Source organism: Odontomachus brunneus, unplaced genomic scaffold (genome assembly GCF_010583005.1).
Source record: "Odontomachus brunneus isolate Ranch 3 - 2012 unplaced genomic scaffold, Obru_v1 Obru_scaffold_118, whole genome shotgun sequence".
In the NCBI taxonomy this organism is placed as follows: domain Eukaryota; kingdom Metazoa; phylum Arthropoda; class Insecta; order Hymenoptera; family Formicidae; genus Odontomachus; species Odontomachus brunneus.
The window spans coordinates 150,074-175,045 of NW_022639568.1; the positions used below are offsets into that span (position 1 = coordinate 150,074).

General features: G+C 45.0%; 1 protein-coding gene across 12 annotated transcripts in view; it reads right to left on the bottom strand.

Moving 5' to 3' along the window:
* The window catches only part of LOC116849557 (maternal protein pumilio-like), a 115,080-nt gene that overhangs the window by 69,604 nt on the left and 20,504 nt on the right, over positions 1-24,972 (bottom strand). For 9 of the 12 annotated variants that reach the window (XM_032826820.1, XM_032826823.1, XM_032826818.1 and 6 more), the window contains 5 exons: positions 24,762-24,894; positions 21,157-21,268; positions 20,942-21,041; positions 20,537-20,667; positions 17,922-18,279 (listed from right to left, as the gene is read on the bottom strand). In XM_032826820.1, the coding sequence (XP_032682711.1) occupies positions 17,922-18,279; positions 20,537-20,667; positions 20,942-21,041; positions 21,157-21,268; positions 24,762-24,894 (834 nt within the window). Of the gene's footprint in view, positions 1-17,921; positions 18,280-20,536; positions 20,668-20,941; positions 21,042-21,156; positions 21,269-21,647; positions 22,054-23,150; positions 23,981-24,419; positions 24,472-24,761; positions 24,895-24,972 lie in introns of those variants that run through there. The other 3 variants (XM_032826827.1, XM_032826828.1, XM_032826829.1) reach the window with 3 other exon arrangements.

Consider the following 24,972-nt stretch of genomic DNA (forward strand, 5'->3'; position numbering starts at 1 on the left):
AATTTATAATAAATTATTGATTGTTAGAGCAAAAGGGAAGTGCACGGAATATTTTACAAATTTATTTAATCGATTTATTTAATCGATTGCAAGTGTTACTTTATGGATATATTTTTATTTCAATGTATTTCGCAAGTATTTTTGGCATGCCTTTTCTCGCTTCTGACGTCATTGAAAAGAGATAAACAATGCAAGGGGCTAGGAGCCTTAAGAAAAATTCGTGAAAATTTACCAGAGAATGGGATGAAAGTTGATTTCACAGAAGCAAATTTTGTTTTACATAATTAAACTTTATATCCTTCAAATAAATGTTCAAGTATTACTTTCTCCGTACAGCTCCTTCTGTGCCACCTATTTTGAGTTTCCAAATTCTATAAGAATTTCCAACGTCAACAAAAGATAACGAAGAGATTAAACCAGTTTGTCACTTTATTTAATCTTTCTCAAGTATTTAACATTTGTTTGTCACAATACTCTTTTTCTTTTTGTGAAGACAACATACTATATACTATCATCCTATCACCCCATCCTTATATTATACAGTCGTGGGCAAAAAGATTGCCCATGATTTTTTAGGGTAAATTCATGAACTTTCCATCATGTTTAGTGGAAAAATTCGTTTCTCCCATGGACAAGACGGATGAATCATCACGTCAAAAATTACGTGCAACCTTTCTGTCCGCAGTTGTACGCTCTGACGTTAATGCACGCGACGATTAACGATTATTTATTAACCAAAGCTTAACAATTGCGATCGATTAGCGCGAATTAATAAAACATCACGGTGCAATCTCGGATGCAAGATGCATAACGGATAACTGCACGATCGCTCGAGCAATTATTGCTGGCTGGGTGCTTCCTGCGAAGCCGCCGCCGTTGGCGATAATCCACCGGTACGACGCTCGCACTCTCTTCTTCCGCGTGCGAGACGTTTGAGCAGAAGGAAAAAGGAGAAAAATGTTATGTGACATACGTGTTTCCCCGATACGTTCGCGAGTAATCACCTTAATACGTATGATCTAAAACCGCTGTCAAGACGAACTTATTTGCGGACGCGACGCGCGCAACAGGCTCGGCCCGGCGACGGCCAATATCTCATCAGCGTCTTGCGAGGAAACGGTGTTTACACGCGCACGTCGATCAGATGATCGAGTACGCCGCATGTAAATTAATACGCCTATTCCTAGTACGGACACCTCGATCACCCGTAAATTTATGCGCTCGACCGCGATAATTCGTTTCGCGCAGAGTAGAGAGAAAAAAAAAAATGGTGGCCAAGGGTGAATAAGCGGTTGATACTGGTGAAAAAACCTCGCAACACGGAATTTCCTTCGGGTCGTCGCTTCGACCACGCCGCTCGAACGAAATTTAATTTCGCGCGCGCGCGTATGTGTGTATGCAATTGTTACTTCGATTATTGATCGCGTGTAATATTGGAAATACATGAAAAATGATTATAGGAGTTATTTATCAGAGAATAAATGGTAATATCGTCAAAATAAAAGAAGAATGTCGTCCAAGCTCGACGTTACAAGTTTTATCAGCGGATGCATCCGACGACCACGTTTAATAATTCAATTTCCGGTATCTTAATTTAGTTCCTCACATATACACGCATACATAGACGCACGTAATATCCCCATGTCGTTGATCGAATGTCACGGAAATCGTAAGATCATGCTCCGTCGGAGAAGCAATATTTCGACCAAGATTTCGCCCTCTAGATCTACACACGCAGAATGATGTCCCGAGTCAGAATTTTAGCCCTACTTTCAGTCCGAGTTTTCTAATACCTGTGCATTCCTGAAGGATCAATATATGTTTAAAGCTTCATCTACAATATGTTATTTGCTTCCTGTTCCTTTTTCTTTCTCTCTTTCTGACTCACACTTTAACCTTTAAGTCAGAAAGACAAAAGACAAGAAACAGAACGCAAAGAGCATATTGTAGATCAGGCTTAATACACATGCAAACTAAAGCCCTACTTACTAGTCTCTAAATGGCAGAAAACGCATATAACAGTGTCTAGCTCTTATTAACCCGTTCATCTTGTTATAGTTATGGCAAACTTCTTTTTTAAATTAATTTCCTCATCATTCTGTCATATTAATTTTACGACGATTTATTGATTGTTAGTACAGAAGAAAAGAATACCTCCCTTAGAGGTGTATTTAACCGATAAATGTCATTTTGTAGATATATCTTTTCATCTCGACGTATTTCACAAGAATTTTTGCCATGCGTTTCCTCTCGCGTCTGACGTCATTAAAAAGTGATGGACGATGCGAATACTCGGGAGCTTTAAATGGAATATTAAAGTCGCAGCTAGGATCCAAATTTCGATGCGGGTTCTCAGTCCGTCTGGTCATCAAGACGGCGGGCGATTGTGCTCAATAATTCAGTTTCCGGTAATAATGCGTAGCACGCACGTTTCTAAGCCGGTTCTTCAATATTGACAACAGACGACGACGACGACGTGCCTGTCTATCCGGAGGCCCGCGTACTCTCACGCGCGCGTTCGCCAACAGAGGCTCTTTTTCTCTCGGCCCTTCGTCGGGGTACTCTCTCGTTCCCTCTTGTTACTTTCGTTCCCCCAAGTGCCTTTGAGAGCATGTACCGTAGGTAGGTAGGTAGATAACTATAGGTGCGGAGGCTTGTCGTCGCCCTGGCTACCTGCACCGTACTTGCGACGAGGGTGAAACAAAGGCGGATGGGCGGCCGCGAGAGGGAGGGAAAAAGAAGGAGAGCGAGTTTCGCGAGATTCAAAGGAAGACGAAACTAAACCCTTCTCCCCTCCTTGGTGGGTAACCCCTTCTGGTAACCCCGCGTGCATACGTCCGAACCTTACATAAAGCCGTACATAACGCGGCGACGAAGGCGACGATAGCAACGACGACGATGCGACATCGAATGCGCTGTTCGGCAATTCGCCCGCAGGTGAAAATAGTAACGAGCGTCGCGTCGCGCGCGGTGAAAATCGGTGAAAAGTCCGCAATCGATCGCCCGTGTCTCTCATCAATGAACTGCGTTACTGAAGCTGCTGTCCGTCTCGCTCTTACGCGAACTTTACCAAATTCACTCGGATCTACGAGGGTGGTCTGAAAAGTTTCCGACCTAACAAAGATACAAGTCATTTTTTCTGAAAATTGTTTTTTATTTTTCAACATAATCTCCTTGTAAATCTACACACTTCTCCCAGCGATGCTCCCATCTCTGTAACCCGTCGAAATAGTACTCGGCGTTTTTCTCTGCAAAATAATTGTTCACGAAGGTGATTGCCTCTTCATTTGACGAAAATCTCTGTCCTCCGAGCGCAATTTTTAGATGAGGGAACAAAAAGAAGTCGCTTGGGGCTAGATCTGGTGAGTAAGGTGGATGGTCAAGCAGTTCAAACCGTAATTCGTGGATTTTCGCCATGGCAACCGCTGAGGTGTGAGACGGTGCGTTGTCTTGGTGAAACAGGATTTTCTTTTTCTGCAAATGTGGCCGTTTTCCCGCAAGTTCTGCCTTCAGCTTGTCAAGTAATGATGCGTAGTATGCTCCTGTAATGGTTTTTCCTTTTTGAAGATAATCGATTAAAATAACTCCATGACTATCCCAAAAAACAGTCGCCATCACTTTCCCAGCCGAAAAAACAGTTTTTGCTTTTTTTGGAGCCGGTTCCCCCTTTGCAGTCCACTGTTTGGACTGTATTTTTGTTTCAGGCGTATAATGGTGTATCCAAGTTTCATCTACAGTAATTAATCGGCGCCAAAACTCGGATTTATTGCGCCTAAACTGCTCCAACAGAGCGTTGGAAATGTTCATTCGAACACGTTTTTGGTCTAACGTGAGCAAACGCGGCACCCAACGCGCGGACAGCTTTCTCATGCCTAAATGTTGATTTAATATGCGACAAACACGTTCTTTTGACATGTTCATAACCTCTGCTATCTCTCTCACTTTAATTCGGCGGTCGTCTAGCACCATTTGGTGAACTTTGGCGATGTTTTCGTCGGTAGTTGCAGTTTTTGGACGTCCTGAACGTTCATCGTCTCCCAAGCTCTTACGGCCACGTTTAAATTCAGCGGCCCAAAATTTCACTGTCGTAAATGATGGTGCAGAGTCCCCATACACAGAATCCAACTCATCTTTGATTTGCGTAGGCGTATTGCCTTTCAAAAACAAATATTTAATGACAGCTCGATACTCGATTTTGTCCATTTTCACAAAAACACTCACATCAACTTACTCAAACGACTGTTACATAACAACTGCGAGTCCAAAATGGCTGAAACTTCGGTGAGTAACTGTCAACAGATGAACAACGAAATTCACTAGCTTTTATTTACAAGTGCTGCTATCTTCACGTTGAGGTCGGAAACTTTTCAGACCACCCTCGTAGAGATTAGAGAGCGAGTCACGGAGACGCCGAAAGCGCGAGACTCTTTTATTCTCTCTTCTCTCTCTCTCTCTCTCTCTCTCTCTCTCTTGAGCTTTTTCACTGAAATATACGCCTATACACAGGAGAGAATATTACGGGTAGATATTACTTCGTATGTGCTATTTATATTTTAGCAACTGAAATGTGATATTAAAAAATTTTCCATGTTTCTTAGACTGAGAAAGAAATACTTGGACATTTATATTGATGAGATATAAAGTCTGTGAAATTAATTTACTTCTGTGAAATAAAGTTTATTTCTCTGTGAATAAGCTTTATTTCCCACAAATAAATTTTCAAGTATTTTTCTCTCAGTGCAGCAAAAGAGAAGATCTTATTAACAGTCCACTTCTGCACTACTAGAAACATAGTAGAATTGAAAAGAATTTATATGAAAAGTGAAAATATGATATTTTCTCCATGTAAAGTAGGATTCCTAATTCTTCTTCGAATTTATCTTTCAACACGCGAGGTATTTTGCACCGCTGCTTAATACGACGTATATTCATGTCATTATTAATAACGTCACGCGCGGCTGCTTAATAAACGGCTTATCGAGCATCAATCTTCCTAGCAAAATCGAGTGATAAATAACGAAAACTTCCTCTTCGTTATTTATGCCTCCATTTAAAGTTCTCGCACGCGTGTGCGACGGTCCACACGTAATTTGCGCGGATCACCACAACGAGGCGGAGTAACTAAAAAAGTTGGCTAACAAATTCGCTGGTTTGCCGTATTTAAAATTAACTACCCCGCGACTTCGATAGTTGGACATCCCGGCGAAATGCACGTGAAACCGGATAAAACCGCCGTGATTCCACGAAGCATTAAGAGCAACCATTTCGACGCGTCACGTCGACTGCGCCATAATCTCGATAATACGATGTTATCGATCGTGATGAACTTCGAAAGTCCTCAAGGACGAGAGGAGAGATGCGGAACGACAGCAGGCCAAGAGGGAACGAGCGAGACGCCAACCACGGCTCCGTCTTCTCTCTTCTCTCCTTTCTTCTCTTCTATTCTCTCTTCTCCTCTCTATCTTTCTCTCTCTCTCTCTCTCTCTCATCATCGTCGATACATCGTCGTCGGCCATATCCAACGGCCTATTGTCTCGAGGAATCTTCTTCCCTTTCCCTTTATTAAGGCCTCGTGTACACGAAGACACGGAACATTGTCGCAAGATGGACAGAGAGACTACCGTGGACGAGAAGCGAGAGAACGTGCGAGCGAGGACGATGACGTTATGAAAAGGGAAGCAAAGGCTACTCATGGACGGCGGATGGAAAATTAGAAAAGAGAACAAAACCGACGAAGCAGCATGGACGAAGAGGAAGAGAGAAGAGAGGGACAGCTACGAGGAGATGCGAAAATGAGATACGCGAAATAGATAGCGCACGACCGGAAGCGGGAGAGACGGGAAGCGGGGGCGCGGCGTATTTTATTTGAACGCCGAGACAGACACACCGTGCAGCGACGGCAACAATTAACACGATGACGGCAATTACACGCGGGGGTGAAATCAACAGACAGAGGAGTCGTTTATATATAGTAATATGCACATATGTGCGACGAGGAAACGCGAGTCCCAAGTTAAGAGATCCTTTCAATGCTCCTCTCTTCCGTGAATAACCTCCTTTTCCACGTTGACCATCGCAAAAATCCTAATTACGTTTAAAGTACCTCGAGAAGAACGAAAACTCTCTCTCCCTCTTTCTTACACACACACACACACGCGCGCGCGCGCGCGCACGCCAAGGGAAACTATTTTACTTCGCTATTCCATTTTTTTTCTAAATGCGCCTTTCTTAATTACGAATAATACCGCCGCGGCGAGAAATTCGCCAAGTTCCTCGCGATTTTTTCCTCCCCCGTCGCCACCACTCGTGCATATTCTCTGGCCGTTTTCAATTTCCCCGACTTTTCCCGCTTTTCCTCCAGACTCGCGACAATCCCGGTAAAGAACCCGAGTATCGGTGGTGGTTGTGATGTCGGCGGGAAAGAAAAAAAGGGGGGAAAAAGAAGGGAAGAAAATGAAGAGACGGCCAGACGAGATGAAACGAGATGAAACATAATGAGAAAGAGAGAAAGAGGGACGAAAGGAAAGAGAGAAAGGAAGAGGAAAAGGGGTGAGAGCGAGAGAGAAAGACGGGGTTGGCGAGATAGGTCGGTCCCTATCGGTCGCGACTACTCTATACCGTATTATTCACACGCCGGCGACTTCGTACCGCCGCCGCGCCGGCAATGTACATAGGACGCATAAATATGTTTACCTGCAATAATATACCGTGGTGAAATATACGGTAACGAACGAGAGAGAGAGAGAGAAAGAGAGGTCGCGCGCGCGCGTACTGGGTGACGACACGTTAAACTACACCGTGATTTCTGAAAGGCGACGCGCAACGTCCGCGGCATCGGAGATACGCCCACCCGATACACACGATGGACACGCCAAGGTGTGGTCATTGATTCAGGCTACTCTCGGCGCGTCCGAATCCGGGCTTCATCGATTTCCCCGTTCGACCGAACGCATCTAAAAAAATTCTGCCGCACGACGCGACTCTTTAATTATATCGAGTCTCGTGCCAAACTGCTTTCTCGTATTCTTTTTTTTCTCACTCGATATTCTCGAATTTTTCACCGCCGCGATTTCGATCGTGTGCAGACAGCGGAGAATTATTTTCGCTGCACCGTTGCAAAGTTAAGATCCACCTGTTCTAATTCCAAATCCCGCGATTCGTGAATTATACTGAGAATAATAGCGAAGTGCCGAGCCGCGAAAGTGACGCATCCAATTGAATCAAACGCTGATCCGTTTATCCGCGAGATACATTCGAAATACACCCCTCTGTCTCTCCATGTTTACCGAACTCGCGCGCTCCGTAAAAGAGTTAAAAGAAGTTAAAAAGGAAACAAGAGGGGAGGAAAACCGCGGCGAAGCGCTACGCGCGCGTGCGGTCGCAAGAGTTCACCTCCGCGGAATATTTCCGTTTTTAGAACTCGGTCAAATGGCGATGCGCGGCGATTAAGAAGGGTCGGCTGGCCGTCGTCCATCGTGCCTTTCCGCCGATAGACGCGAACTAACGATCCTAGACACCGGACAAGGCGCATGCCGACGCGACGGTTACTCGAAAGTTGAGAACCCCCGTAGCATTCCGAGGGGATGGATGAACACGCTAGTTCGCGTGTTATATACCAGGACGTTCTTTGTTTCTCTCTCGTTTCGCCCCATGTGCCTTTCCTACCTCCCCCCTTTCTCTCTCTCTCTCTCTCTCTCTCTCCATTTCGCTCGCCCGCTCTCGGCTGGCCTCCCTTTCGCGGCGTTCTTTCTCTCGGCTACACCCGCCTTCCAACCCTCACGTGAAACACAGCAACACTCACCGCCACCACTACCGCCACCCTCTAGAGAGAGAGTCTTTTATTATAATAAAAAATTTCCACGTGAGCGCCGCTCGCGTATATAAATATACTTGGCGGCCGCGCTCAACTTAAAGTGCCCCTGACTGCATCTACCTACCTACCTACCTACCCATCTACCTACCTACCTAACGAGCTACCTGTGCATATGCACCCATGGCGTTAGCGTAATAAACGTCCTAGCTAGAAACGCAGCGGGAGTTTTAATCGTGCTTAGAAAAAAGGATATGAACGCGGAATAGCCGGTCGGCCGATATTCGCACTTCGCGTTCTCCCTCTTCCTGATAACCCCATCACCTTCAATCGCTTAAGCCTTCGGTTCGTGAGTGTTAAATGTACGAATTTCACCCTGTCGTGGATAAGAACTCTAAGCGAGTGTCGCGAGATCAATAACCTTTCAGCGGATCGGAGAAAATCGTCTCGAGACGAATTTATTTCGCGAAGACAGCGACAGAGAAATGCGCCCGCGCAAAATTAAGAGCGAAAGAGTGCGGCCAATTTTAGCCCCATTTTGCGGTACTCAAGATCTTGAATCTTTTTATAAAATTGTAGTTATTTATAAGTAGATTTAAGATATGTCAAAGTATCAAAGTGATGTGCGTCTCATCATTTGGAAGATGGCCCAGAAAGATACATATTCTGTCAAAACTAATGATATCGTTAGGATTCTTGTAGAAAATAGGAAATATTGGTGCGGAATAGAGAAAGAGCTCGTGTTACCTCACTGCGAGGGTTCTTTCGCATCGTTCAAACTACGTCCGCGCGATTCGAAATTTTGCAAATGGATGTCGCATCGCAAATCTGCGATAGGCCGGCCTGTCGACCACGTGCACGTAACGAAATCCTCGGAATCCGATTTCTCACGGAGGTAACACGAATTAAACCGCTTGTAATCGCAACGCACGTGGCGCGGGACACCAGATAATTTCGCCGAATTGCGTGAACCGCGGCACTGATTAATTAATTCTGCCGTGACGGACGAATCGACAAGGACATATCGACACGACATGTCGAAGCAAATAACGCAAAAGAGAAAGGAATCAGCGCGAATGTATCGAATATTCTCGGTCGCGTTAAGGGCTCGCGCGCTTTTCAAGAATAAAACAGACGGACGAGCGAAGAGGAGGACACGATGAGGGGTTGCGGTTGAGGAAGAACCGGAAAGGGGGAGAGATGAAAGTGGAGAGGCTGACTCGAGTCGGCCTCTAGCCTAGATTCGACTCCGCGGGGGTGATCCCAGCTTTTAATTAGGATCCGGAACGAGAGTACGAAGAGAAAGAGGAGGAGGAGGAGGAGGAGGAGGAGGAGGAGGAGGAGGAGGAGGAGGAGGAGGAGGAGGAGGAGGAGGAGGAGGAGGAGGAGGAGGAGGAGGAGGAGGAGGAGGAGGAGGAGGAGGAGGAGGAGGAGGAGGAGGAGGAGGAGGAGGAGGAGGAGGAGGAGGAGGAGGAGGAGGAGGAGGAGGAGGAGGAGGAGGAGGAGGAGGAGGAGGAGGAGGAGGAGGAGGAGGAGGAGGAGGAGGAGGAGGAGGAGGAGGAGGAGGAGGAGGAGGAGGAGGAGGAGGAGGAGGAGGAGGAGGAGGAGGAGGAGGAGGAGGAGGAGGAGGAGGAGGAGGAGGAGGAGGAGGAGGAGGAGGAGGAGGAGGAGGAGGAGGAGGAGAAGGAGGAGGAAGTAGAGGAAGAGGAAAGAAGGAGAGAGGACGACTCACAGCCACCGCTGTCCCCGCTGCGTTCTTCGGAGACTAATGATCCTCCCGTTTGATTAATAACCTGCACGCGGGGGCGACGTTCCCGTCCGACATCCATCGCGCGAGTTATGTGACGATAATGGAGTCGTATTATCGATTCGCCGACATTTCGCCCTCTCGCCACCCCCAAGCCTCGTCTTGACCACGCAGTCAATCGGCAAGCAGGCGGGCAATTGAATGTTGTCTATAATAAATGAGTATTACTAATCGGGGGCGATAAAGAAAGATCGATCACGGGAGAAAAACCTTTAGCTGCAAGAAAAAAAAGAGAGAGAGGGAGATGATGTCGCGCGTTTTGCAAATTTTCTTGCCTTTTTTGATGATGCATCACCTCATATCCGTCAAAATTCCGGGAACGTACACAATGGAGGACAGACAGGCAGATACCTACGCATCCACCGAGGTGAGGAGATAAGAGCTAATCAGAGCCATATCGAGCACGTATACGACGACGACGACCTCTGACCCTAAACCCACTTTTAAATTTGCACGGCACTTCTCGACTGGATGAGTCATCGGTCGATTTTCCGCGCGGAGGGTGCCGCCGCGTAGCGAAGTGATAAATTTCAATAAAGCTCAACCTTGACCTTTCTTCATCCGTCGCGTCTATCATCGAGACGCGCGTGGTTGAGCCGGCGAAGGAAGTTCCTCCAGCGACGAGAGGATCTTCGCGACGACGTTCAATGCAAATAACGCGGAACCGCGTGCTGAATTACCTACCGGCCTCTATTTCCGCCTCCGCGGCGCTTCACGTATGAAGACCGCCTTTTAGGCAACTCTCTCTCTCTCTCTCTCACTCTAACTTCCTGTCTAGGTCGACAGAGAAAATTAATCTGGGGCCATCACCAGTAACGACAGGTATCTCGCGCGCGGTAACGCCGCTCGAAACGAGGAAATCTCGCGAAACGAGCGCTGAGCACGTTTTCTACATTCGCGAGAGTGGAAAATAATGAGGTAAGACCGACATCGGTGTATGTGTGTGTGTGTGTGTGCGCAACTAAAATAGCATATGTCAAGAACATCCGAGCTCGGTTCCACAATTCCTCGTGTGAAGCGCCGCGGCGGCTCGATATAGTCAACAAAGACCGTCATAATAAAGTCTCCGGCGGTTCGCCGTGCTCGCTCGGCGCTTCTCCGCTTGATTATTTATAGGAAAGAGTTCACGGGGAAAAAATGATCGTAGTTGCTTTCCTACACTCACGTCGGCACGAGACAATGGACGAATAAAAAATAAAATTCCGATTTGCTTCGCGGTCCTGGTACCATCGCGACTTTTCATCCTCGCGTACCTCTCTGCATCTTCTCCCGCACACATACATATTCTCTTCCTCTCTCGCCGCCGCCGATATCCTATTTATTTTCTTATCACGGAAATGGTCGGTCAATCAAAACGAAAGGAGGAGACTCGCGTTTAATCGTCGCGGCTGCAATCTTTTCCGACGATATTCGCTCGCAACAACGCGGTCCTTTAACCCTTTTCCTTCCCCCTCGGTTTCCGCGTCGACGAGCTCGACGTGCGGGAGACGCTTGTGTAAATTTTCAGGACGATGAGAGACGACCAACGTCGAGCCGAGTGTTGGGAAATATAAAGGGATGAGAGTGGAGCGAAAGAGTTCTCGTCTCCCCGACGAGACAAAAATCACCGCACGCATATGCCATCCGCGCGGAACATAATCCATCAACGATGTATCCTTAGATGCGCCACCGATCATCCCCGATGATTCGGAGAACGAACGGAGGGTGGATGGCGGATGCCCCGAGCGTTAATTCGCGGACATGTTGGAAGAAAGGACGCGGAAAATGTCACGCAAATTTGTGTACTTGTTAGCTTTTAAAAAATAATAATACGTGTTTTTTGAGCCTTTATCTCGCTCGAATTTTTTCATGTCGAGTCTAACTCTCTTGTTCCGGCAAATCTTGCTCGAAACGAGTGAAAAGTCGCAGTGGAGAGTTGATTTTATATAAGTGAAAAATCACGCGAATTCAAGTGGCTCGATGGTCGCTCTACATTTCGAGTGAAATCTTACTTCGAGAAATTTAGAGAGTAATATGCACCGTACACACGACTATCAATCTCTCCGCGCAAAGGCGCGTTCGGACTTTCAGGGATAAAAAAAGTTGCCGATTAATTGAGGTACAACGACGACGACACGAGGCGAAACGCGACATTTCTCGTCCGAGCGCATTTACGCCCAGAGTGAATCACCTGGTGGTGAAAAATGGCAGAACACGAGGAAGAGAGGGTGCGAGGGAAAAGGAAACTGGCGACTTTACGGTAGCCGCAGCCAAGGAAGTATAGCCGGTTATGTTATGTAAGGCTGCCAAAAATATCGCCGAATGAGTGACAAGCACTTGGCCTATTCGGCCGTATCGTCGTCGGACAATCCGAGACAACGCGAGACCGATTACTCGGCTCAGCTAATCCCTCCCAACGGACCAGCAGCGCCGTGTCGTTCGAGTTGGAACGACGAGCAGCACGACGTGCTGCCGAAAATACGATTTTCAACTAATTCCGGTGAACGTCCAAGCAAACACGTGCGCGGAAGTAACCACTTCGCCATTGAACAAGTTTTACCTCCAACCGATCTACGCGATTAATCTGACCAAAACTTGTTAAAATTAAAATTCATCCGTGACAAAAATCGATAACACGAGTTATGCGCGTCGTTATTAAGTACTGACGCCTGACACGACTTATTTTATCACCTTATCTACACGCAACCGCGAGATATTCTGGTCCATCGAGAGAGATCGCGGGAGTTTCAAAATATACGATGCATTCAAATCGTCTGATACTCGAAAACTAACGGCGACAAAATCCAATCCTGACGACGCGCGACCGAACCGCGTGTCCGGCGGCCTGTCAATCGCAGCCGGTTCTGGCACGGATCCCACGAAGAGACGCTGAAGATTGCGAAAGCCATATGATTCCACCGGTAAAGAATGCTCAAAGAGCGTCATCCCTTGATCTCTCCGCACAGAGAGGAGAGGAGCGATCGCGCACAGCGATCATGTGTCTCCCTCCCCCGTTCTCTTCTCTCATTTCTAATCGTACTCAGATTTACCGACAGACCGTGGGCAATCGTCATTCGACATGATCGGAGTTTGCGCGCGTTCTCCGGAGCTTCTCGACGACGAAGGTGACGACGGATTAAGACGTCGTGAAGGGCGGCAGGAGCGGTGAAGCTAAGAGACGGCAAATAAAAAGCCGGCGAGGACGACGTGAGAAGCGGGTCACGTGGAAAATCCAAAATCGATGCCTGAAACGCGATGCGAATGAACGAGCGCGAACGGATGACATTCGACGACGCTACCACGAGATCCGCGAGAATTTGCGGCCGGAGCGCGCTGTGTAACCGGGAACACGATTTGGTACTCCCTCCCTCCTAACCCCCTCCCGAAGAAGATTGTAACCTTCGGGCGATGATACAGATTTTCATCAGGACAGGAAGTCATTGCACTTTATGCTGAATGGGCAGCGAGTCAACAACCCGTTGTCTCTCTATCTTTCTCCTCTTCTCTCTCCTTCTATCTCTCATTATCCGTGTACGCGTTTACACACCTTTACAATCTTCTCTCTCTCCCTTCTCCCCCTCTTCCCTACTTTCCCCTCTCTCTTCCCTTTCCGCTCTCGTCGAGCGCGAGAAGAACCGTGTGCTCGCGAGGAAGAGAGAAAATCTCCGGACGAGAGGCGGAAAGGGGCGAAGAAAGGAACGAGGGGCAAGAGGAGGTGGAGGAGGCGGTGGAATACAGCGGAGGAGAGGGTTGGAGAGAAGGTGGGTCTGGGAATCGCTTCGCGCATCGGGGAGCACAGCGCGCTCGCGTAATAACGCGATCGGAAGTAAGCGAGTCTCACGCGTGCACGCACTTTTCGTGCCGACACGCGTGCGCGTACATCTTTCTAAGCTTCTCTAGAGGCTTGTGTAAATGCCGCGCGCCGACGACGACGATGATGATGATGATGATGACGACAATGACGAGGTGCTCCCGTGAGCTCGTGAAAACGCACGCATATAACGCGTCCTATTTTTATATTTATATGTGCGGCGGGAGAGCCGCAGAGAGAGAGAGACAGAGAGAGAGAGAGAGAGAGAGAAAAAGAATCACGCGATATGCGTTGCGAAAATCTGCACGCGTCAGCGAAGGAAGGAGAGGCTCTCTCGAAGGTCGACCTTTTTCCTGCTTTTTCCTTCTTTTTTTTTATCGACCACAAGGCGCGCTCGGGGTGGACGAAGTACGTACATACGTAGACAGAGAAATGGGGTGAAATTGTCGGAAAATTTCGAGATCCGTGCGGCGCACTCGATCGAAGGAAATTACATCGAGCCGCGAAGGCGACGGAAGGTAAATCTCGACATAATCTATGCGAACGTATCTTGGATTTTTCCTCGGATCGTTACATCTCGCGTCTCCTTCCGATGATTTAATAGTCGGGGATTCTACGAGGAAAAAGAGAGAGGCGAGGATAGATAGAAAAAAGAATTCGTCTGCTGCACATTAATTCGGATATGCAGCGAGTTCCGTGTCGATCGAGCGCGGGCAAGTCGAGCGTGCGAAAATGCGACGGAAAATTTTAATGCATCGTGGAGCAGGGTCGTTCGCGGACGGACCAACGAGGTGAGGCAAGAACGACATCGTCAACACGGCACGGCTACGCTCAAGTCGCACATACACACACGAGTTCCGCTGTTCTCGCGCGGAAACTGCCGCCGCAACTTCTTCTCTTTCTTGAGAACAATGGTCGGCCGGGGTGCTCATTTCCCGTAGGCGGGAAAACGCGCGAGCGAATGTGTCTCGTCCACTTCATTCGTGATCCTCTCTTGTCGACCCGAGGGAGAGCCACTCTCTCTTTCTCTCTCTTTCCTAGACGCCCTTCATGTTTCAAAAAGAACGTCCGCGAGCACGTTCACACGCGACACCGTTATCGGGGAAAAAGTCAGTAGCGCGCGGAGAACATCTTTACGAAAGGCGCGTAACGATTTCGGGAAATGCATCTTTCATCCTTACGTCGACTCGAGAACATTCGCGCGCGCGATGAGCATACCCGAGAGAAATTCGAATCCTAGCTCCTTTGGCCTAAACGGAGAGTTCAAAGTTTCAAGAGACTCGGGAAAACGGTGGGAGCAACGTTGCGGCGTGCCTCGTTTTGCACAGTCTCCTCTTTTTCACGAAAGCGCTGGACGATATCACGACCCGAGATTTCCGCCAGAATTCGAGGCTTACCTCGATCCTATCAACGTTATCGTCGGTGGTGCAATTAAACGTCCAGAAGACAAAACGCGGGGAATGCGCCTAATAGTCTGTGATCCTAATAATCGCGGGTGTTATCGATAATTAAAGGGCCATTTAAGCAATTCAAAAGTCATTTCACAGCAAGATAAGAATATGAAACTTTGCGTCAGCAGTCGCAATCGCGGGTCTTACGAAAATTCGCAGCCTCGTTCACCGGGCGAACGATCGCGCTTCCTCGGCGTATCAAATTTTCGCGAGTTTTCCGTGTTCCTTGGGGTCGATATACCTATTTCGCCGTGTTCCACGGGGAAAAATATGAAACGAGTCGGCGTTTTTACTCCGCCGATGTGGCTGAATAGTCGAGGAAATGTAGAAATGCGCCGGGTATACCGATATATTGCTGTTCTATTTTCTGAACAGGACTCGAAGTAGACACGTCAAGAGGAGCTGTCACTCAGTGATTTATACGTTCGTCCGCAGCGAACGAAACGTGAGGCCGCTGCCGGTCTTCTCTTCAAAATCGCGCACAGATCGCAGGTTATTATCGATGCGAGGGCAGCCTTTATGAGACAGAATAAAAAAAAGCATGTCTTCGAGAATACGCGATAATATCATTGTACTCGTCGGCCAAAAGTTTAGAAGAGTTTTCGTTGCCATACAGGTCTAAAAGTTACCAGTCAGTTTGTCACGAAATAAATGACTCAGTCATATCTCACGTAATATATGAAGAAGTATATCCTTTTCTCTGTAGCATAGATTGCTTGTATCGTGTTAGTTGGGTGTACTTGCTTAATTTGACAGCACGTCATAATTACGTTACTCTTTGCATGTACATGATAACTTAAAAAAAGCAAAATGACAAACTAATTTTGATTTTTCTTTATAGCTGTCATGATGCTTTTACAACCATTAATAGAGCTAAAATAGCTGTGATTAGACTTTTGTTATTGCAATACCAACTAATGCAGCTAAAATGGATACGGATAGTTTTAGTTTCTTTAATGGTTGTCACAACGTTTTGTCACAGCTATTAATGCAGCTCAAATGGTTATGGCTGCATTTTTATTTTTTTTACTACCTGTTACAGCGCTATCGCAGCGCTGGTAGCGCAGATAATAAAAGTACAACAAAATTGGTGCCATGCATTCATTTATGCGATTTTAAAATTTTTACTCCCAGGATTTGTGTACAATTCGTTAAACAGTGTACTTCTGAATTTGTGTCCGCGTTAGTACACTTATATGTACGTTATAAATTGTAATAATTTGCAATAATTAATATCTATTAATCTCTAAATTAATGCAAGTTTAGTAAGGCGAAGATTCTGGATAGCCCGAGCTTCAATCTCATCAAGTTAAATAAAAAAAATTTATATCTTTTTTTTCAATATTTCGACTCAATTTAAAAATTAAAATTTAACTTGCATTGAATATTAATTTACATATGAAAAATATCCTCCGTTTATTTATTTATTTTTATTTCAACTGCCACTCCGAATAGCACGTGAAATATTAAAATAGTTGCGATAACATTGATAGTTTAAACCGCAGAATTTTTGTCTAGCACAGTAACTGCCACAAAGTGGTCATAATATTTTGACAACGTTATAGCAGTAAAAGTGGGACAATATTTTTAGGCTTTGAAGACGCAGCCACAACCATTTAGCTGCATACCTATTTTGCTGTAAAGAGGTTGTTATTGAGTATATTTTCATATAAGTACAAAAAAATAACTCGCACTTTCTAATTCTTGTTAATATTAAAGTGACTTTAAGAAATGTCGTTTTTTATATAATTGTGTTAAAAGAAGTCAAAATAATATTTCATTTCTATATGAAATAAATACAAAAAACACTAAGTTATCAAGTTGACATTAATATAACATATTAAAACAGTACGAAAATGATAATATATCGTCAATATCTTAATTTTATATTGAAATAACAGTCAAAAATAGGTAACACATGAAAATTTTAACAATCACACGCAATATTTCTAATTGTGTATATAAGGATGTTTTTCCTCTTGTACTTCTATGAAAATGTGCTCAATATTAAAAATTATTGCATGCATTTTTTTAATCAGTATGCGAAAAGCGTGACAACCAAACCCAAAAGTATAGGGATCGAAACGTTTCCGTTGGTCGAAATATCATATACGATCTATCTTGATTTCGTGGTCTTTAAATAAACGAAGCCACCGAGTAATATTTCACTCGCGCGAGGATTTTGTGTATCAAATAAATAAATTATATTTACATATGGATAATGAGATAAAATTCGTATAATATAATGTATAATATAAAATTTATAATGTATAATATAGGAAACGGACGGACAAAAGCATATTAATGTAATGTAAATACAATTTTCTTGATTAGTGATCAAAAATAACGTTCCTTTCCCACAGAAATTTGTTAAAATTGCAGCAGAATAAAGAGATATTGAAATTAAACATATTTGCACATAAATTTCAAGAAACATTAACACGTCGATTACCATTGTGGTCACCGGTGATTGACGCTATTACAATGCTAACGCATTTCATAAAAATGTTTTTTGAAGAGTATTTCGTTACTGAATTAGTGCACATCTGATTGATTCACATGTGTAGTTTGTGTACGTTTGTACATGTGCAAATAATTGTACATATCGAATCAAATATACAGCTAGTAAAAAGCTAACAAAACCAGAAAATAATGCTTCTTAGGAAATCAATTTATTTATTGTACTTTTGCTGTTCAATATGTAGTAGACTTGTTAATCTAATAAAAAATTATTTCGTCCACTAATATCATTTGATATGTAATCACTATCGTTGTGCAAAATACACCTCATATAGAAGCTTAAATTCTCTCATTTATCATCAAACTCTATTTTTCATTCGTCAAACTTTATTTCTCTCTTTTCCGCACAAAAGTGTGAATATTACGAATATAAAATGTCGAATAGATCAGTGAAATAGCAAAAAATATCAGATAAAAGAAACGAATTCTAAACGTATTCAAATCGACTTATGATATCGAGATAGATCGCTTATGACTTTTACGCCTCGCTTAAGTCGGATTTCGACCAATGAATAGTAGTGTATGAATGAAAATAAGACTCACTTGCACGTCGAAGTGTGTGGTAGTGTCTTGCGGTTGTGGAGGACCCTGCTGCTGTTGCTGCTGTTGCGACGGCGGTGGACCTTGCGGGGGTGGAGGCGCCTGGGCGCCAAACAGCTGCGCGGCCGCGTGCGAGTGTGGATGTTGCAGGTGATGAGCCGGCGGTGCCTGATGATGCTGCAAATGATGCGGTGGTGCCGGCGCGAACGCTGCCATAAAATGTTCCTCATTGCCGACCACGTCCACGCCGGGTTTTAGCAGTACGACGCCACCGCCGCCGGCGCTCACCGCCAATGTCGCAGCCGCGTTCTTTTGAAACTCTTCCTCCCCCGGTGAAGGCTGACGGCTACCGGGTGTGCGACTGTAACGAGAATGAAAAATTAGTATCGTGACGCAATCATTAAACATTAAGTTAAACGTGTAGATATTCGAAGGAACAAAGATGCTAACTTGATCTTCTAAGAATGCAGAATTATCATAAATTCTTCTAATATTTTGTCTTAAAATTTGTATTTAATATTGGCGCATATAACTGTTATCTTACGTTGATTGATAGCTCTCGTAATCTCCCCCAGCATTTGCAAGTTTTTTTTCTCTGTACCAAGCAATATTAAGAAAGTAAATGGGCATCCTGATATGAATAATGTATGTGAGAAAGGCACGTCCTGTAAAATCACACTCTTTTTCTTTATATAGATTATCATAATTACCATAATATGGCTTATATGTCGAAACAAGCGTTCTAGATCTGTACATCTAAAAATGTATAATATTACTTTGTCATGACAATCCCTGATAATTTTGCTGATAAATAAGTAACGAGTCTTTATCGAAGAAACGTCTTATACTTATTTCGAGAATGTTTAACATTTCTCTTGGTCAATCCGTCTTGTAATTACTACGAGCTACTCCGTGGCTACAAGTCCACGGCAAAGCCGATACGTGAGTAAGCGTAGGAATCGTACTTTTATTTTCTATATAAAGAAACTGACGTGATTTTCCTTCGCGATTATAAACGGGTATCGTAAATGTCAGGGACCTCTTATTCCGAGTGACGAATGTGCGGAATTCCTGATCCGCACGAGAAAAATCCCTCCCAAGCTCTCGATAATAATTCACGTGCGTTTACCTTTTCTCTCGCGTCGTGTATGGCTGTTTCTAATGTGTCGACAAAGTAGAGTGCACGGAAAAACGTATGGAAAGCGTGCTCACGTAACACATGATAAAGGCAATCAGAGCAGCCATATTGACGTAACCGATCTCGCGAATAACGCGTAAAGAGAGGCATCGAGGTGACCACGCTCGAGGATTCCGTGTATACGCAATTGGCCGCTCATCGTCGTAACGGTGCCGCGTTTTGCATAATAATAGCGAACACGCGCGTAACAAGACGCAATCGGCGAGTTGTCGTCGGGACGATTTGCGTAACCGATCTCGCGAGAAAGGACAACGCTCACCGCGACGAAGAGAGGAAGACAGAGAAACCGGTGTCGACTGATGACCTGATGTCATTACCATAATGACGCGAGAAACAACCGTAATAGCTATTCTATTACCTGTGACACGCTCTCGTGTTCGTTCGCCGCGATCATGTTCCATTGACTTTGACTCGCGAAGCATCCGAAACGCCTATACTGTGGAGAGAACGCACAGAAGAAACGCGCGCCAACCTGCCAGGCGGAAGAATGGCCGCCGTCTGAGCCGGCGAGCGACGCGCCGTCGGTAACGTCGCTCGCTGGCGCACCGTGCGGCCGCCGCGGTCCGCCAGATGGCGCGACGTTGTCGAAAATTCGAGCGAGGGAAGAACTGTCGTCGCGAAAGGAAACTGGCGAGAACGCGATGTCATCGGCCGCGCGTAGGCATGCCCTTGACAGCGCACACGCAGGCCAACTATCGCTATTACGCTATTTCGCCGTGCTACTTTACGGTGGACGTAACATATAGAAAGAGTTATCAGATACGGGATAATAAGCGGCCGAGAAACCACGTAACATGTGTTATTCATCGCGCTGTCTTTTATCGTGTTCGCGTCTACAATTGCTTAATTATATGACAAACTGCAAATCTGCAAGATTACAAGCCATACATCGGAGATATTTGTTTGTTCTTTTTTGTTTTTTAAGGATACCTTGCAAAATAATAGCGATCCGATCTGGTGTACAGGCTGCCTCAAATATAGCGCGCATTTTCATTCATTCTTACAAATTCTGTGTTTAATATCATTATCATGCCATCTTCTAACAGAGTTACATCTTATATATTTTGACATTTTATTTTCGTCTTATGCATTTTATATTTATTGTATCTGATTTTATCTTATGAAAATGTCAGATCGTGTTTTGTAAATTGCAATCTTTGAGATCTTTGGAACGAGCACGAAAATAGAAACAAACACAACAATCTACGCTGTTTTTTATATAATAGATATATGATGCTGAATATTAAAATATTTAAGACACAACTGAGAGTTTTTCTTGAAAGTGAACTACGCCTTGAAACGTTAAAATCTATATATGAAGTATGCCTATTATACATCTTCGATCATACACTTTGTGCAATATTTAATACTATTTAACACTAAGTAACTTAATCGGCGAAACGAGTTTCATAGTACTCACTTGAATCCTTTGTCGTCGTCCAGTCCGTTTTGAGACGCCAATCCGTTACCCTGTGGTCCAGTGTCATCCTTTGAATTATCAAAGGGACTCGCCGAACCTTTCTCCTTCTCTTTCTTATCCGCATCGGTGTTCTGCACGCAAAGAAGTCAAGATATAGTGACACAGCGATGCAATATACAGTGGCATGCAAAGCTTTCCAAGGGCGTCGTTTTGCGATTCACCACGCAAATCGAACATCGTTTGGAAAATTTTGCACGTAGCAATAACATGCTGAAACAATTATATACAGACAGATGGATATATTCTCAAGTTTCGCAATATCTTAATTCAAGTGCAACTTTTAATTCGTTGATACGTCTGTGAGAAAGCAATTAATGAAAGTGTGTGTGCTGGCATATTACTCACCAATCTCAGAGAGACCATTCGTGGTTCCAATTCTTTTGGTGTGGTGGGACTCGATCCAAGAACGTACTCGACCATCTTAACTCCCAAACCACCTGTTTCACTGCAAGAGGGACAACACGCGTTACAACGTCTTGCAGTCATTAGAAAACGAATATGCACGATCTACATCGACGACGAAATCGGCAAAAGGGACGTCTTATAAAATGTTAACGAACCTGCTTCTGGGGCTGAGCACTGTTCCGACCTCTGATGCCTGATGGTGGTATCCCGTTCCAACACCCACGCGTCTACCAGTGCCCATAGAAATTGGCTGTGACACCGCATGATCTGGAAAGAAACAAGTACATGTATATATATATATATATATATATATATATATATATATATATATATATATATATATATACATACATACACACACACACACACACACACGCGCGCGCGCTGTTATATTTGTATATGGTATTCGAACCGCAATACTCGGAGATAACGTAATTCGCGGTCGCTCGTCCCATTAATTCCGAGTCATAGTACGAGTATACACGTCTGTGAGAAATAATATTCTCTTTCCTATGAAAAGACGTCACGAATGTGCGACGTATCCGATTCTCTTCCTCTCTCTCTCTCTCTCTTTCCCGACAACAAGTCTGAGTCAATACAAGGGAGGATCAATAGACACAAATATATAGTATGTGTAACAACGTACCGTCGTCTCTCGCTCTCTTTTTCTCTCCCTCTTTCTCACCGTGACGGAATTCGTGTCGCGGAAAAAGTAATCATTCCGTACAATTCTTATGCGCTGACGTCCATTTTTTACACGAACATTATCCGGCCGCCCGCTTTCTTATATTTCATTTATTATACGTCACTCTATGAAAATTTCAACCACGAGCGAAAAATGTCAATTTCGACCACATCATTCACGACTGTCGTGTTGAATTACCGAAAACTCCCTCCCTTTTGTCACACTTCACTTTAATAAACGTGTGCATAATTCAATCTACACATGTTCCATATTTGCGAGCGAAAATGCACATCGTTTCTCGCGATGGTATAAATGACAATTTACTATTACTTATTAATCCAACGAACGAAATTCTTCGAGCGATCCTGAACCATCAGACGTAAATGACAGTACGTGATGAAGCTAATTCATTCCGACGTAAAGCGGCGAGAAAAGAAAAAAAAAGCAGCGTGTGATTTCTCGCTCCTGACGTCATAATTCAATATGACTGCGAAAAAGCGGCAGAAGCCGCAAAAAAGTCTTTATTGCCAAACTGTTTTAGATCCGTATCCTCGAAAGACGGAAATTATGCGCGCTCGCAGAGCTATTGTGACGACTTGTTTGGAGGAACATTACGATCTTCATTTCATGTTTAATTTATGATTAACCTCGTGCGATAAAAGCAGCCCCTCGCAAGAGAAGGCTTTTTGGAAGACACGATACACACGTGTCTACACGAAAATCGCGAATGATTATTATCAATGACAGCAAACTTCGTTCATGAATATCGCAATTTGGAGGGTAGCGTGTTCCCGGGTACCAGGTAACATCGATTGAAGAAGAAAGACTCCTGTCTGTCGACACATCTGCGGGACATTGGAGCCACGTCGAAACGGAGGGAGGGACGATTATGCGGAAGTGGAATTCGTTCAAACGGCAGTTCGCCGCCATCGACGAGCGGCAGCTGCCGGCATGAGCATTATCGAACGAAATTCCGTTGGGCTCTCTCTCCTCTATATATAGATGTAGAAGTTTTTCCGCCGTTTCATGCGGCTCCATATGACGCCACTACGCGAGCGACCTACGTGAACAAGGGGTTGGTTGGTTGGTTGGTTGGTTGGCTAGTTGGTTGGTTGGTTGGTCAGACGGTTGGTTAGTTGGTTAACTAGTTGGGTTGGTTGGTCGGTTAGTTGGTCGGTCAGTCGGTTGATCGGTCTGTCTGTCGGTCTGTCGGTCGGGGTGCTCGCTAACGCCGTTTGCTTGCTCGGGGTGGATCAGTAGGTACGACCCTGGGCGTTGGGACGTTGCTCCCACCGCCACCGCTGATGCCGGGCGTCTGTCGCCATGGCAACAGCCGCGTTGCACCCATCGCGGTGACGCACACACGATCGCGACCACCGCGCGCAACCGAAGCCGGTACACGCCGCGCGAGGAATCAGGTGTTTCGCGAGCACCCCGTACATATTAGACACACCACGAACACACCTTGACAATCGCTCGGAAACGGGGGAAATCGCTCCGCTTCTTCGAATCTCTTCTTTTCTCTTTCTCGAAGATCTACAGGTACCTGGGCGCATCTCGATCGCTTTGAAGACTATGACCGGGTTGGTCAGGATTAAGGGGATGGAAAAGACAAGAACAGGAAATAGAGGAGGAGAAGAGACGCGAAAGAAGCGACGCCGTCGTGACTCGAATATTTCTGATGCCGTAATTTGATGATTGTTGTTAACCGTTATTATTTTCTCTTCTGTGGAGAAAACAACGTCGAAAGAGTGCAGCTCGCGGTTAATATTTCGCGTGATGGAGGAAGGGGGATCCGTTAGACAACGTAGGAATTTTCCACGAGCGAGTTTTTGTTGTACGACGCGAGTCCATTGGGCTTTCCGTGACGCGCGACAACTGACTGACTGACTTTCAGTAATCAGACACTGTAACTTACATACGGACACGTAAATATATACACGGACCAACGTGTCAGGTTTGTATACGCAAATGACTTATGCTATATATGTGTTTCTGCGTCGTTATGATACACTCATAATATGATAGAACTGAATTGTCTCGTTAACTACGTACAAATATATTTACTAACTTGACGCGCCCATTTCTCCACTTTTGCTAATAATATCTCGCGAATTTTCATTTCTCATGATTGTTTCCAAGACTGAGAATATCTCCGGGAGCATTCTGTCGTGACACGACATCAAAGTTACTGAAATCTACCTGTTGTTTTTACAAGAAAAACTATATCTTATTTATTTCGTGACAGAAATGATAGGAAAGCGAAAAGGAGGCAAGACGAGTAGTAAAGAAATGAGATCAAAGTATAAGATAAAAGTATCAATGTCCGGACACGTATCTAATCTTGGACATTCTTATTGCTGTGGTCTTCAAATACGAATATTTAAACTTTTACCATTAAATATACATACACATATTGAATACATATTGAATATATACATTCTATTGAATATTTAAATATTCGTATATAAAGATCAAAACAATAAGAATGTAAAGGATTAAGGAATTGGTATTTTTCCTTTGTACCTAAAGAATATGGAAGTGGAAAGTGATGACTGTTCGTATCAATGTATATCGTAGACTTGAAAGTGCCAACGGACACCACTATCTGCAGTGTGAAGAAAACGACTAACAACGATAAATGAACGACAGCCGACACGCGCTTCAACGCAAATCACGTTTCACAAAGGATTTAAAGAAGAGTACCAAAGAGACATTCCAAGTTGTTCTTACGTTTCAGCTTTTGATTACTGATTGCGTGGCTCTTCATTGCTCACATGTTGCTCTCGGAAATGTTATGAGCGCCGCTTTTCAGTGCCTCAGCATACGCAAGCCGCCGCCGCCGTCATGGTATACACGCGGCCGTTAGCTGTTTACCTCTCATGTTTATCCGACTCCGGTTTCGATTATCTCATCCGAAAGCGAGGCCGCGCTCGAGTTTCACACGAGCGCATACGCATTTTGCCGTCGCCGACGACCGGTCTGCGATCGAGAAATGCCGCTGAACGCGACAACGCGGTCGACGAACGCGCGCGCGTGTACGTCGTCGCCGAGGCGACGCGAATTTCATCGTACCTGACGTGCTCCAGGTGGAATCCCGCCACATCTGGTGGTCGCCCAGGTGAAGTATCCCACCGCCTTTCACACCCCCTTCGTCCTTGGAGCCGCCGTCGTCTACGCCCCAGAGCTTTTTCGCCGAAGGAGCGATCTGAAAATGTGGAAAAGCAAAGAGTTATGAGAACAGATCGTAAGTCGCGACAGAGAGGTCAGTGAACACTTTGGGGGG